The sequence below is a fragment of the Canis lupus genome, chromosome 19 (genome assembly GCF_048164855.1).
Source record: "Canis lupus baileyi chromosome 19, mCanLup2.hap1, whole genome shotgun sequence".
In the NCBI taxonomy this organism is placed as follows: Eukaryota; Metazoa; Chordata; class Mammalia; order Carnivora; family Canidae; genus Canis; species Canis lupus.
Genome location: NC_132856.1, coordinates 55129282 through 55145156, shown reverse-complemented (window position 1 = coordinate 55145156; position 15875 = coordinate 55129282). Strand labels below are relative to the sequence as shown.

The 15875-nt window shown below is 45.6% G+C and overlaps 1 protein-coding gene across 3 annotated transcripts in view; it reads left to right on the top strand.

Moving 5' to 3' along the window:
* VAV1 (vav guanine nucleotide exchange factor 1) overlaps nt 1-6397 on the top strand; it is a 50021-nt gene extending 43624 nt beyond the window's left edge. For 2 of the 3 annotated variants that reach the window (XM_072787557.1, XM_072787559.1), the window contains exons 24-27: nt 600-687; nt 2554-2668; nt 3977-4128; nt 6088-6397. In XM_072787557.1, coding sequence (XP_072643658.1) covers nt 600-687; nt 2554-2668; nt 3977-4128; nt 6088-6141 — 409 coding nt within the window. In that variant the 3' untranslated portion in view covers nt 6142-6397. The remainder of the gene's footprint in view (nt 1-599; nt 688-2553; nt 2669-3976; nt 4129-6087) is intronic. The other variant, XM_072787558.1, reaches the window with a different exon arrangement.
* Nucleotides 6398-15875: the final 9478 nt, after the last annotated feature.

Genomic DNA, 15875 nt, shown 5'->3' with positions numbered 1-15875 from the left:
TTTTTTTTCCTCATCATTTCTAGTTTTCTGATGAGATCGGGCGCATTCAGGGTGGTATGGCCGTAGACCATTTCTAGTTTTCTGTAGTCAGATTTTTTTTTGGGGGGGGGGGGTGAGTTATCTAGTTTTCTGTGTTGACATTAGTGCATATCTCTTCTATGTCCTTACTAGTTTGTGGGCCGCCATGTTGGTGGAAATGGGTCTCTTTTCCCTCCTGTAGATTCTAGGCTCTCCATCTTGGGAGAAGCACAGCGCTCATCCTTTCTATTCTAGAAAGTGGCTTTCTTTACAAGATCTTTGTGACTTCTCAACAACCTCTGAATCAGGGAAGATGGTTCCTATATACAGGGGAAGATATCAAGGCTTAGAGTAGCAAAGCCTCTCCCCATCCCCCAGGGAAGGGAATCCTGCTGGGGCAGCAGGAGGCAGTTTCTTGAGTCTTTGGGCTTCAATGGTTGTTTCTTCCCCGAAGTTGTCAAGATTGTGTGAGACCATGGTTGGGGTATATAGCTTGGGGGCTGAGACTTGGCAGGCGATGAGCTTGAGTCTCCAGTGTCAGGGCACAGTGACTATCTGGGCTTCTCTCTCACTGCTTCCAGGTATAATGTTGAGGTCAAGCATATTAAAATCATGACAGCAGAAGGACTGTACCGGATTACAGAGAAGAAGGCTTTCCGGGGGCTTACGGTAAGCACCAATCTACCTCAATCCTGGCCTATCAGAATCTGGGAGAATCTAGCCCTCCCTGAAGCCCCATCTTGGGACCGCCCTTTCCCCTACTCAGAGCAGCCCCTCCAAGAGCACCATGGAGCAACTTATTGGCCTTAAATTCATTCTCCTAATGGCCCATGATGATGATGGTGATGAGTAACAGCAGTGAGCATTTGCCAACACTTACTGGGTGACCAGATGTGCTATGGATAGGACTCTAGTGAATCCTCTCACCTCACTGCAGGAGGTTCTATTTCACACACAGGTGAAACTGATATTCTTTTTCTCGTATCACAGAGGAACAGAGCTCCTGTTTCTGTAAGACTTCAAGACTTAGCTTTGCCTCATCTGTTCAATGATCTTTTCACTGAGAATTCAAACACCTTCCAAGCATTTTTGCTTCTGCTTGGTGCCCTGTAATTTGGGGCACACTTTTAGACATTTTAAGCCCATTGGCCTAAGGCACGTGTATTTAAGTTGTGGTCTGTGGATCTTTGAGGAGCTCTGAGTTCTCTGGAAGAAGATACAGAATTTTGCACATAGCTGCACGTATTTGGAGGCGTGTGTCTCAGGTTTCACTCCATTCTCAAACAGGTCTTTGATTCCCTAAAAGGTTAAGGACTGCTCATATATGTTTTTCTCCCCCAAAACTTGATTCTGAAAATTTTTCCCTTCATTGTTTTATTTCTGAAAGATTTCCTAAAAGTTCCTGGAATAGTGAAATGAACATCTGTGAATCTTTCATTTACTAATTAATATTCTACCTCTTTTGTGCCTTCTCTGTCAATCCCTTCCCCCATCACACACATTTATTTTGCCCTATATAAGAATAAGTTGCAGGCATCAAGACCCTTTACCCAAGAACACTTTAGCATGGATATCAGAAGAACCAGACATTCTTGTATCTCACTACAGTATCATGATTATACCCAGGAAGTTGAGCATTGATGGAAAATTATTATGTAATATACAGTCTATTTTCCAAACTCCTGCCCCAAATATGCCTTTTATAGCTCTTTTTTTTCCTCCAGGATATAATCAAGGATCACACATTGCATTTCTCTTTTATCTCCTTAGTCTCTTTTTGTTTGTGATAGTTTGCCAGTCTTTTAAAAAATCTTTCTTCTTCTTCTTCTTCTTCTTCTTCTTCTTCTTCTTCTTCTTCTTCTTCTTCTTCTTCCTTTTTCTTCATGTGTGTGTCTTTCATGGTACTAGCATTTTTGGAGTCTAGAACTCTAAACCATGAGACATTTTGTTTTGTCTTTCCTACTACACTCTACTGCCCCTTCCCCCAGGGGACTCTATTCTGGATCTTCCCTTTTCCAGATGTGGGACCTCAGATCAGGAACTTGGCTTCTCTGTGACTCAGTTTCTCCATTTATAAAATGAGAGAAGCATGAATGTATTCATCTTTCATGATTATTAGATTTTTATGATGTGTGATTGCATACTGACCAGCACATAATAGATGTTCAATAAACAGAATTTATAATAATAATAATAATTATTAATTACAAAAATAAGACTCTTGACACCCATGGGGGAGTTGATTTTGGTGAGCTGATTATCAGGCAAGTTGATTATTTGGTAAATTTATTATGAAGAGAATTTGTTAATAAGAGAACCAGCTTTAGGCACTGTGATCTCTTCCCCACAAAATGGTCCTGGTTGGTCAAGAAGGGAATGAGCTTCCCATCATGGGGAACAGTCAAGGAGTCACTTACTAGGGAGGCTGGAACGGGGGGGACCTGCTGCACCTGAGGAGTTAGCTGTGACTCCTTCCAGCTCTGGCCCCATGTGAGCTGGCCTGATTGGATAGCATCTGTCCTGCTGTCCTTCCAGGAGCTGGTGGAGTTTTACCAGCAGAATTCCCTAAAGGACTGCTTCAAGTCACTGGACACCACCCTGCAGTTCCCCTTCAAGGAGCCTGAGAAGAGAGCCATCAGCAAACCGCCAGGTAGAGGTCTCAGGCTGAGGGCCTGTGGTCCCAGCTCCTTCCTATTGTAGAGGGCAAGTTTGGGGATGCCATGGACATTCCAGTGGGCATATAGGGGTCATATCTGTTAAATAGTGGGAGCTCCTTCTCACACAAGTCAGTGCCTTTGCTCTTGAGTGGTTTGCATGTTGATTTACTTGGATGGAAGGTGGGAGGGAGGTTATTTTTGTATTTGGGAAGATGAGGACACTAGGTAGCAGAAGGGTCCTCACCTGCACTTTTAAGCCTATATTTTTGTGTCAATATCAAGAATTAATTAGTATCTATAACATTCTCTCACAAAAAGGCAAGATCTTTAATGCCTTCTTCTCTTTTCCTTTACATCCCTCTCCCATAGGTTCATTGACATTACCTGGAAATGTTGGATACAGTTTGCTATGAATTAAAATCATTATGACATAGGTTCTAGAATTCTTTCTTAACAATTGCATGTAGCTTCTCAAATGCAGTATCAAGAATTATTCAGATTCCATCTATATTTCTTGTTTCTCATATTTCCCTTTATTTTGAAAATTCCTTATTCTGATTTCATTCAATTTTATTCAAAATTTCATTTTGCTAGAGTGCATCCTGATATATGTTTTTCAGAAAAGTCACATAGTTTCTGAATTCTTATATAGCCAAAATTTTTTTAAAGAGAGATTTAAAGATTAATTATTATTAAAATGTTACATTTTTGAAAAAGCAACACCAACATAACATCAGGACTCCAGGCATCATCAGAGGATCTTCATCACCCAATGGGATAGATGTTTGTGTTTGTCTGCGTGTTACTTTTTTGCTCTGGTGTCAATTTGGATCTTAGCATATTTTCAGAAATACTAAAAATTAATTTTCCATTCTATAATGTTACTTAATATTTTACTATGAAAAATTTTCTGTATTTCTCTCCCCTGTATGTCTTCCTTGTATTCCCCTTCTTTTTTGACCCTTGGTATTCTTAGGATAATTAATATGAACAGCCTAGAATGAATTTCTCCATGTCTTCCCTCTATTCCTTTCACTATTAACATATAGATGCCATTTAAAAAGTTCGTAAATGGCATTATTTTCTAAACTTGGATAGTGATTGGGCTAGAAGGATGATTCCAGACGTACAGTTGTGTCCACTCAGAGCACAGGGCACTCAGTACTCTGCATGAAGAAGTATTGAGGGACCCTTCATCCTCGTGTTACTCTCCTGAGAGCATTCCTCCCCTCAACTGTCCCTAGATGGCAGGCAGGTGTCTGCTCCAGGCTCTTTACCCACCTCTGCTCTCCCCCACACAGCAGGAAGCACCAAATATTTTGGCACAGCCAAAGCACGCTATGACTTCTGTGCCCGGGACCGATCAGAGCTGTCTCTCAAGGAGGGTGACATCATCAAGATCCTTAACAAGAAGGGGCAACAAGGCTGGTGGCGAGGGGAGATCTATGGCCGGGTGAGTTGGTGCAAAGCTTGACAGGCTGGGGAAAGGGCATGGGGTGACCTGGCTATAGCACTAGAGCCTAGAATTATGGAATGGAGCAGGTGGGGAGTGGCTCCTATGGGTCTTCCCTGGTCAGAGGGGAGGAAAGGAGATAAAGATTTCATTCATTTACACAACTTGCCTTTATTTACTGAGCACATACTATGTGTTGGGCATTCTGCTGGGTGCTGAGGAGACAAAATGACAAAGTGAGTGTGGTACAGTCACTGCCCTCATGAAACTCAGAGTCTAGTGAAGATGATAGACATGTAACCAAGCAGGTACAACACTGAGTGGTCAAGTTTGAGATGGGGAATCACAGGGCAGGGTAGGAGCAGGTCAGGAGGACTTCTGGAGGCCCAGGTGATCTCTGAGGGATGAGTAAAGTTAGCCAGCAAGAAGGTCATGGAGGAGGTGAGGAAAGTATTCCAGGCAGAGGTACCAGCAGGTACAAATCCCTGAGGTGAGAGAATAATTGGTGTGTTTGGAGGACATGAAGGGAGGGATTTTTGTCTCTTGTTTGAGGCAGTGTCACCAGTGACTGGTGCATAATAGATGCTCAATAAATATTAAATGCATGAAGAGGTATAACTGGAACTGACTACTTTTGCCTTTGGTACTTTTTTGCCTACCTGCATTCGGACTTTCAGGAGGGACCTCAAAGTTCCTCAAAAAAATTTTTTTTCCAGCTAGGTCTTATTTTTGTCCCATGAAGACAGAGAGTCTTATTTGTTTTATCCATAAATTAATTCCTAGTCTCTAGAATACTGCTTCACTTGTAATGGTTTCTTAAAAATATTTGTTAAATGGGATCCCTGGGTGGCTCAGTGGTTAAGTATCTGCCTTTGGCTCAGGGCGTGATCCTGGAGTCCCGGGATCAAGTCCCACGTCGGGCGCCCTACATGGAGCCTGCTTCTCCCTCTGCCTGTGTCTCTGCCTCTCTCTTTCTCTCTGTGTGTCTCTTATGAATAAATAAATAAAATCTTTAAAAAATTTTGTTAAAGAGTGAAGTTTGGTCAGGAACTTGCATCCTACTGGGGGAAACATATGTGAAAAAACAGCTCAGATAATTGCTTAGGTGAACAGTTTTGTTGAGAATTGTAGAGGGTAGAAGGCACCTGGATGGCTCAGTAGGTTAAGTGTCTGCTTTTGGTTCAGGTCATGATCTCAGGGTCCTGGGATCGAGCCCTGCATTGGGCTCCCTGCTCAGTGGGGAGTCTGCTTCTTCCTCTCTCTCTGCCCACCTCCCGCTTATGCTCTCTCTCCCTCTTTCTCAAATAAATGAGATAAAATCTTAAAAAAAGGAATTGTGGATGGTTAGTTCAATGTGTAGGGGAGGACAACTGGGGTTTGAGAGAGCCTTTGGGAAATCTTGGCTATAATGGATTCATCTGTCCATCTATCTATCCAACCATCCATCCATCCTTTTAAGAAATATTTATTAAGCATCTCTGGTGTGCCAGGAACTATTCTAGGCTCTTGGGAATCTAATGAATAAAATAGACAATAATCCCCACCCTTGAGGAGCTCATTTTGTAGTGGGAATGTGGGGACAGATGACAAGCCCATAAATAAGTAATATATAATCAATAAGATGCTGACAAGTGCTATGGAGAAAAATAAAACAGGGATAAGGAGTGTGGGGGGGTGGATAGGGTTTGCAATTTTAAATAGGGTAGTCAGGAAGGCCTCATTAATAAGGTGACATGTGATAGAGAACTCTGGAAGGTGTTTGGGGGCGGGTATCAGTCATGTGTATCTCAGGGATGTATTTTTTTTTTTTTTTTTTTTTTTTTTTAGGGATGTACTTTCTAGGGTAGAAGGTATGTCAGGTGCACAGGCCCTGGGGCTGCAAGGGAACCTGCCTGGTATGTTGAGGAACAGTAGGGAAGGTGCAGAAGCTGCCCTGACTACTTTCTCTTCTCTTTCCAGGTTGGCTGGTTCCCCTCTAACTATGTGGAGGAGGATTATTCTGAATACTGCTGAGCTTTGGCACACTGGCCGAGAGATGAGAAACTCCAGGCTCTGAGCCCAGGATGAACAGGCACCAGGGCCAGGAGGGGCTGTGACAGGTCCCAGCGGGTTGAGAATCCAGGATGGACTGTGGAGGGCCAGCATCCAGCTGGCAGGGCTCCTGGGATGACGCCCGCCATGGTTAATTTATAACACACTGATTTTCTCTTGGGGTCCCTCAAGAAGGTGGGGCTCAAGGCAACAGCTTCTAATAAAATCATGAAAGGAATGACTGCTGTCATTCAGGAGGACTTGAATGGGAAAGAATTTTACACTCACAGATTCCAGATCACAAAAATGTAACTCTCCTTTGTTTTTTTTTTCTGTGCTAGAACTTAACTACCATCCAATTCTGCTAAAAAGAAGCATCTTAGTCAGCTTTCCCCAAGATCAGGCTTAAATTCCACCGGGCTTGACACTGGGGTGTTGGGGAGACAGCTGGTGCTTGGCGGTTATCTCTCACACTGCCACCTGCAGAGATGTCATTGCTTCTGCTTCATGTTTGGTTCCTCTGCAACTTTCACATCCCTCCTGGCACATGCAAGACATCTGGCTGATTGTCCTGAAATACTGAGTGGAATGACTGTGCCTCTTGGTTTATCTGCAACACTCTTGGCTATTGCCCTGGTGTAGTTATTAATCATGATCCCTTTTATTCTCCAAAGTGTCCTGCTTTGGGTGATAAATTATATGGTCACTGTCTCCAGTGGGCTTCTCCAGAAGCAGAGCCTGAGACAAGGATTTGGATGTGCCCGGTTAATCTGGAAGGTGATCCCAAGAAGTAACCAGAAGGGAGGGAGAAGGGAGGAGCCAGTAAAGGGAGCACTGATGAGCAGGTGACAGCTGTGGGCAGCAGGGGCTCGTTCTTGTTGGGGAACCTCCATGGAAGTCCATACAGAACATTCCTTGCAGTTGAAGGGCAAGGGAGTTGGGATATGTGTTCACCAACTTCCATCAGTCATTGCTTCTGAACTGCTTGTATCTAGGCAGTGCATGCTCTGGTGGCTGGAGAAACACAGGCATTTCTGGAGCTGTTGACCTGTTGGATATGATCAGTGGGTGGGCAGAGTGCTGACAGGGTCTGCTGCATTGTCCCATAAAGTACAGAGAAACTGTGTGTACAACCTCTTTGCAGCCATCCCTACCCAATGGATCCGGCCATATGCAGGGTGTGGAGAACCTCTGCAGAGCTTGCTATATCCTGGGGTCCATAGGGCTCCAGGGAACCTTCTTTTTCTCTTATTGCCCTGAAGCCATCTAAACTGGGGTGTGTGGATAAGATACAGGGATGCTTCTCTGGACCTATCTCTTCCCCTCTGCCTTGGAGAGTCATGACCTTTCTTATTGAAGGAAAAGTTGCTTCAGTCTGATGAATGCCGTTCCACAAACATGGCCAGATTTTTTTTCTTTTTGCTTAATCAATTTAATTTTTGAAAAATTGTGGTCCAATATACACAATATAAAATCCATTATCCTCACCAGTTTTACGAGTATGGTTCAGTAGTGTGACGAATATTGGTTGTGCAACCAATGTCCAGAATTTTTCATCTTGCAAAACAAAAACTCTGGTCTCCCCATTAGGCAACAACTCCCCATTTCCTCCTCCCTCCAGCCCCTGGCACCCACTATGATCAGATTTTTATTGGGCATCCTTTGGGGCTTCGATTTTTGAGGTTCAAAAGCCTAGATGCAAAAATCTCTAAAAAGGCTTTTGAAGTTCAGAAGCCAAAACGCTATTTCTTTGGTAACTCTCCTGCAGGTTGTAGAAATACCCCTTTGGAGGCAAAAAAGATGGTGGCCAGGGCTAGGGAAGGGCCATAGGTTATATGTTAATTTTGGGGAAAAGAGCTAATACTTCTAAATATTACTCCCCACACTCTAATAACAGATGCAGCCCCATGTCAAGCCAGTGCTTCACACTTACCATCCAATGCTATCTCACAACTAGCCTCATGCGCAATAGAGCATCATGACCACAGCTCTGGGAAGATCCCAAGAGCAGCTTTGTTTCTGTAAAATTAGCTGTAACATTTTGGAAAAGTGACTTCACCTCTCTGAACTAGAGAAAGATGGGAAATCACCTGTCTGAGGGTGCAGAGTTGGCTGGTAACAAGATGCAAAGCCACCCTCTTAACCATCACTCCAGTGGCTGGTGGGAACCTTAGAGTTTTCTGGTTCTGTCCTCAACCCAAGGAAACCAGTGCCCAGACAGCACCTGCATGCACCTGGCCAGGTGATGATCTGGACTCTGAAGTCTGGAAGAACTTTCCATGTTTGAAGGAATGTGTAATGGAAAATGGGGGTGTTGGAATCACAGAGGTCAAGGACTACGAGAGGGCTTCTGTCTTCCTCCATGACTCCCCTCCCTGAGCCACATCATGAATTTACCAAAGTTCTAAGGAGGCTACCCGGGCTAATTCAGTGGTGCTAATGAGGTAGAGGTCATGGACTTGTTCTTGGAGGTCCTGAGCATCACCATCCGCCAGACCCAAGCTGAACTTCGATGCCAGCCATGCTTTGGGCTCTCAACCCCGACTTGGGGGTCTTTATAGGGCAAACTATCATCCCTCGCCTTAGGCTAAGTGTTGCTGCAGCCACGTGTGACTTCCGGTCTGTCATACAAATAGCTCCTTCAGGTATTAGCTTCAACTGTGCTGAAGAAGTTCCTGGAAGGAGAAGGCATTGCAGGAGTAGCCCCACAATTTGAGACATTCCAGGCTCAGGATATGCCAGACTCCTGGCAGAAAGAAAGGAGAGATGGCAGGACCGCTCAGGGGCTCTCAAAGTTTCTTCCAGAGAATGGCGTACTACTTCCTCTTGCATTTCATTGGCTAAAGCAAGTTGAATGGCTAAGACTAGCATCAACAGAACAGGAATGTTTAATCCTCAGAGAGAGGTGTGAATACTCAGAACAAAGCCAGAATCAACGGGAGGGGCCTTTGTATCAAACATTGATTTATTCACTCCTGTTGGTGATAAGCAGCTAATAACACCAGCTGTTCTGGCTTAACCTGAACCCTCTCCAAATTCATGGGTTGAAGTCCTAATCAGGACCTCAGAATGTGACTGTTTTTGGAGATGAAGTCTTGATAGTGGTGAGTAAATTAAAATAAGGTCATGAGGATGGGCCCTCATCCCACATGACTGGTGTCCTTATAGGTATGGAGACACAGACCCATCCACAGATCATCTGTGAACCAAGAAGAGCAGCCTCAGAAAGAACCAACCCAACCAATATCTGATCTTGGGTTTGAGACAGTAAATGTCTGTTTTATAAGCTGTCCTGTCTGTGGCACTTTGTCACGGCAGCCTGAGCAAACTCGTACACCAGCTTTGTGCCATGTGAATGAATCAGGCACAGACCTGCCTGCCAAGTGCATACAACCTAATGAGGACTCTTACCAATCAACCAGGTGATCATGGCAAGCAGTGAGGAGTTTCAGGTTGAGGGAAGCAAGGGGTTATGGGAAAGGAGACATATGTCTCACCCAGGCTTGGGTTGAGGGGATGGTCAGGGAGGACTTCTTGGAGGAGGAAACATCTAGGGTGGTACCTGAGCAATGAGCTGGAGTATTTAATAAAAATGCAGGGACATTTTTTTTAGGGGGAGGTGGAAGTGATGGTGTGCTTTGTGGGTTCTGAGAACTGCAAAGGGTTGACTTTTCCTAGAAGGGGAGGGAGGGGGGCTGAAGTAATTGTCAGACGGAGCCCAGGTCAGGCCTGATGCAAGATCTGCCTTCTTAGGTGTCCCTCCAGGGGGCCAGGAAGGGAGAGGCTGTGACCGGCTTCCTGAAGACAGTTGCTGGAGGAAGCTGCTTCTTGGTGGTGTGGTGGAGATGATGAGGGGCCTCAGGTGAGCTCTGGGGAGGCCTGCTGATGGCTGGGGGGTTGGGTTCCAGGGCACAGCTAACTAATGGCAGAGAGTTAAAGGAGCACATAGCGGCCCCCCCACTGCCCTAACTCGGAAGTTCTCTGATGCTGGCAATCAGTTACACCTGTCTGCCTGGGGATGTGCGTGTGCACGCACGCGTGCGCGCGCGCGCGCACACACACACACACACACACACACTGCAGCTCCCTTGGGCTGCTGTAATAAAGGACTACTGACTGGGTGGTTCAAACGGCAGAAACTTACTATCTCAGTTCTGGAGGCCAGAAGTCCAGCATCAAGGGGTTGGCAAGCCTGTGCTTGGTCGGAGATGCCACACAGGGATCTGTTCTGGTGGCCTCCCCGAGCTTCTGGTAGTTCCTTAGCTCATGGCACAATCCAGCGTTCCCATTCTGTCCTCCTTGTGTGCATGTCTATGTCCAAATCCCTCTTTCTTTTAAGGACACCCATCAGGCTGGATGAAGGGCCCACCCTACTTCCGGGATGATCTCAGTTTAACTCAGTACATTCTATCCACAAAGGCCTTATTTATAAACAAGGTCACATTCTGAAGATACTGGGGATTTGGGACGTCAACATGTGGATTTTTGAGGGGAATCACCTCAAATCATAACACACATCTAAGGTGCACACGAAAGCCCTCATAAAGAACCCCCACCGCACGACAGGACAAACAGAGATGGTCATGAAGAAACACAACCCCCAAATACACACACATGGCCAAATACACCCAACAGAGCCTGGCACGTGGACACACAGATGGATGCGGGCAGGCACCAAGCATTTGCCCACATACAACTGTAGGCAGACAGCTCTAGAGACACACAGACAGGGTAACACCCCGCTGCCCTCCCCTGCCCGCCCTGCATTGCAACAGGCTAACAGACTGCAGACCCAAACACTCCTGCAAAATCATAAAAAACAGACAAATGAATAGAAACACGCACAGATACAAAAATACCAACACCCTCTTTCTACAGGCAATCACAGGCATGTGTGTACACACACATGCACATATAAAGCTGGTTACATAGACACGGAGACATATATTGGAGGCTCAGCCAGACACAGGGACACACCTGGAATCCTTACACGGCTACCTCCATGCCCAACAGGTGGTGCGGGAAGTAGACAGTCACACACACCCTCAAATAGACTCGCGCATGCGCCCGGTCCTGGGAACTCATAAATTCAGATGAAGACCTCCACACCTGAAGTCGGTGGAGGCTGACTCCAAATGGCAGAGAGGCAGCCCCTGGATCAGACAGCAGGGATCCTAAAGGCCAAGACACAAATTGGGGACATTTCCACTGCAGATGGCCCCAAATTAAAGCCAAGCTTGCCCCCTGGTGGACAGGCACAAATAGCGCCCCAACCTCGTCTGCGGATTTGGGTCCCTCCTTGGGGAAGAGAGCAGGAGAGAGCAGAGGAAGGAGTGTGTATGTTTGTATCTCTGTGTGTGTCTGCACGTGTGTGCTTGTTCATGAGCACAGGTTAGGCACCAGAAAGGGCTCCTGGTGCTTTTGGCTTTGCAGCTTCTCAGCACCATCACACCGACCGATGGCACACCTTCTCATTCATCCAAAACTCCACGGAAGGACCCATCCAGAGGGGCCCACAGAGGTCTTAATCTCAGGGTCTTCTTGGGTATGAGCACTCCCAGCTTCCAGAGACTAGGACAGGGCAAGAGGGAGAAATAGAGAGTTGGGATTCCAGGGCTTTGAGGGAACAAGTTCGTGTTTATACTGTTAAAAAGGCGGCAAAACATATTGTGGGTGGAGGGGGCTCTAGCCAGAGCCTTTATTCTCTGGTCTGAAGGCCCTTCCCATTTCTGCAATCCCTTCCAGGGGCTTGCACTTGGGCTGTTGAGTCAGTACCATGTATCTTCTGGAAGAGAAATGTTTAAGCTAAAGGAATAACTCTAATGGTGGAAGTTCAGGGAAGTCAGGCATGGGGCAGATTTCCTTTCTTCTTTTTAAAACTGGTTTGTTGAGGTATGATCAGTACCTAAAAAGCTGTATGTGTTGAACATATATGTCACAATGAGTTTGGGGTTAACCATATCTACCTGTAAAATCATTACCAGTATCAAGGACATTAGCATATCTATCACCCCCCAGAGTTTCTTCCTGAGGCAGATGTTCATGCAGGGCCCCATCATAATACCCGAGGACTATCTACCTGAGGACAACCCTTCCTCAGGGGCCCAGAACCCTGGGTTTCCTGGTGTTGGAGATTGCTCCCGTTGGTCACAGAAGGTGGATCCCTGTGTCTCAGGCATCAGTCTGCAGCTGTGTGCTGCCATCTAGTGGCTAACGTGGCCTTCACATGCAAACCTTTCTGCCTTCGACTGTTCAAAAAAAAAAAAAAAAAAAAAAAAAAAAAAGACCAGACTTTAAGGCAAGGCTGGAAGTCAGCCTTATGGGTTTGAACTTTAAGCTGCAGGAGATGGGGTGGGGGAGGGGGGGTGATGGAGGAAGCGGATTTAATCAGTGGATGCTGGGACAGCACGTTTCAATTTCCATGGTACAAATACACCTGCCATGGCTGATTCCCAAATCATTAGCATCATCACCTCCTTTATCTCCAGTCTTTGCCATTTCTTTCTTTTTTAAAATTTAAAAAATTTTTATTTTAATTTATTTTTTATTGGTGTTCAATTTGCCAACATATAGAATAACACCCAGTGCTCATCCTATCAAGTGCCCCCCTCAGTGCCCATCACCAGTCACCCCCACCCCCTGCCCACCTCCCCTTCCACCACCCCTAGATCGTTTCCCAGAGTTAGGAGTCTCATGTTCTGTCTCCCTTTCTGATATTTCCCACACATTTTTTCTCCTTTCCCCTTTATTCCCCTTCACTATTTTTTATATTCTCCAAATGAATGAGACCATATACTGTTTGTCCTTCTTCGATTGACTCATTTCACTCAGCATGATACCCTTCAGTTCCATCCACGTTGAAGCAAATGGTGGGTATTTGTCGTTTCTAATGGCTGAGGAATATTCCATTGCATACATAAACCACATCTTCTTTATCCATTCATCTTTCGATGGACACCGAGGCTCCTTCCACAGTTTGGCTATTGTGGACATTGCTGCTATAAACATCGGGGTGCGGGTGTCCTGGTGTTTCATTGCATCTGTATCTTTGGGGTAAATCCCCAGTAGTGCAATTGCTGGGTCGTAGGGCAGGTCTATTTTTAACTCTTTGAGGAATCTCCACACAGTTTTCCAGAGTGGCTGCACCAGCTCACATTCCCACCAACAGTGCAGGAGGGTTCCCCTTTCTCCACATCCTCTCCAACATTTGTTGTTTCCTGTCTAGTTACTTGTCCCCATTCTCACTGATGTGAGGTGGTATCTCATTGTGGTTTTGATTTGTATTTCCTTGATGGCCAGTGATGCGGAGCATTTTCCCATGTGCTTGTTGGCCATGTCTATGTCTTCCTCTGTGAGATTTCTGTTCATGTGTTTTGTTCATTTCATGATTTGATTGTTTCTTTGCTGTTGAGTTTACTTTCTTTTTTTTTTAAATTGTTTTACTTATTTATTCATGAGAGACACACAGAGAGAGGCAGAGACACAGGCAGAGGGAGAAGCAGGCTCCACGGAGGGAGCCCGATGAGGGACTCGATCCTAGGACCCCGGGATCATGATCTGAGCCAAAGGCTGAGCCTCACTGAGCCAAAGGCTGAGCCTCACTGAGCCTCACTGGATTTCTGATCCATTTGGGGAAAAGCACAGATAGACATCAGACAGGATATCTCTCTGTCTCCTCTCTGTGTATTCTCATGAATAAATACAATCTTTTTTAAAAAAAGAAAGAAAGATATAAAAATAAAATAAAAATAAAGACATAAAGGAGCACCTGGATGGCTCAGTCAGTTGAGCACCCAACTCTTGGTTTCGGCTCAGGTCACAATCTCAGGTGGTGAGATCGAGCCCTGTGTCAGGCTCTGTGGTAGGCGTGGAGTCTGTTTTAGATTCTCTCTCTCCATCTGCCCCTTCCTGCCCCTGAAAAAAAAAAAAAAAGAAAGGGAAAGCAAAGGACAACATAAGAAATATAAGAAGGCAGAAAAATATATAAATGCCGCCCTAACCCCCCAGCCCATCTGATAGACATCAGACAGGCCAGGCGTCAGGCTGGTTCTGTAGGACGGTCCACAGAGCCACATATGAGCTGTGCCTTCCTTCCTGCCCAGGCCACAATGGTCTCCGCAGGCAGAAAGGGGCAGGAGATAAAGCTGAGTCATGAAGTGTCCTCAATTTGAGTTTGGGGGTCAGCTCTGTGGAGAAAAATAATGCTGAGTAGCAGGCCTGGAGCGGCTCGATGGGGGCAGGGCTTGTTCCTCAATGGATGGCTGAGGCCCAAATTCTTGGAGAGCACTCAGCATGGAAAACGGGGAGGAAACATGCGTTTTGGGCAGAGGAAACAGCAAGTGCAAAGGCTCTCAGGAGCCCGTTAAGTCAGAGCTTTGCATTTTCTGGAAGAGAAATGCTTTTATCCAAAGGAATGAGTAATATGGAATTTCAGGCAAGGAAGTCAGGCATAGGACAGCTCTCTCTCTCTCTCTTAACATCACTCTATTTAAGTCTGAAGAATGAGCTTGGTGAGATCAATATTTTTTTAAAAAATGTAAAAATTAGGGCAGCCCCGGTAGCTCAGTGGTTTAGCCCCTGCCTTCAGCCCAGGGTGTGATCCTGGAGACCCTGGATCGAGTCCCCTGTCAGGCTCCCTGCATGGAGCCTGCTTCTCCCTCAGCCTGTGTCTCTGCCTCTCTCTCTCTCTGTGTCTCTCATGAATAAGTAAATTAATAATTTTTTTTAAATGTAAAGATTAAAAGCCCCTCCAAGAACTTCCTTTGGTAGCCTCTGATGGTTGCCAGGAGTCTTTGTGAAAATTAGCAAAAGCGCTCCCCACCCCTGCCATTGTCAGATGCAGGGCCACTCCCAGGGTGTGCAACCTAGCGTAGGATGAGCTTTGGTCTCCACTTCCCCTCAGCCAGGGACATTTGCACAGAACAATGCACAGAAACCCTGGCATCCGGTGAGGGACAGAAAAAAAAAACCCGTGTTCACCACGGTTTTCTTACGCCACCACTTACATTCTTGGAGATTCACTTCCCTCAAATTCTGCCCCATTTGCCTGAACTCTGGGGCCCTGTGTTCGGGGAATAAATACGATAGCTTATTTTGAACCTCTCAAAGCTTCTGCACTTCCATATCCTCTTCTGGTTCTACTTCTGGCAGCATCCAAATGAGGTCCAGGGTAGATAGCAGCCCTTCCAGCTCTTGCTGCTGCCTCTTGGGAGATGCAACAATCACAGAAGCCACTTGAGGATCAGAGTTGCTGCAGAAATTCGCAGATCAAGCATGTGGAGGCAGCAAAGCTAGCTTGCAAGGGCCAGGTATCCCCTCCCAGGGAGATGCAAAAGCAAATCCTCTGCGAGTTCCCACGATGGCAGACGATGTTGGTTCCAAACATGGTGACCAAGCTCTAACTGTTGAGGAGGAGGGATTCCCAAGAAATATTTCTTATCAGTTCACAGGGCAGTTAGGAAACAGAAACTGTACTGTGTTTGGTTGTTTTATGGTTAATATTTTTAAGGAATTATAGATTTAGATTGCTTTGCAGCTCTCGAGGCCAAATGTATTCATCACTGTGAAATGAGATCAGCTCTAGATGAAAACAAATGGAAGAGACATCACTTCACTGGAGAAACTCAAAATGCATGTCTTCCAGTCGCTTTATATAGCATAAAATAATTTGATTCCTTTCTATGAATGCACAACAAAATCATTTGGTGGCATGGTGG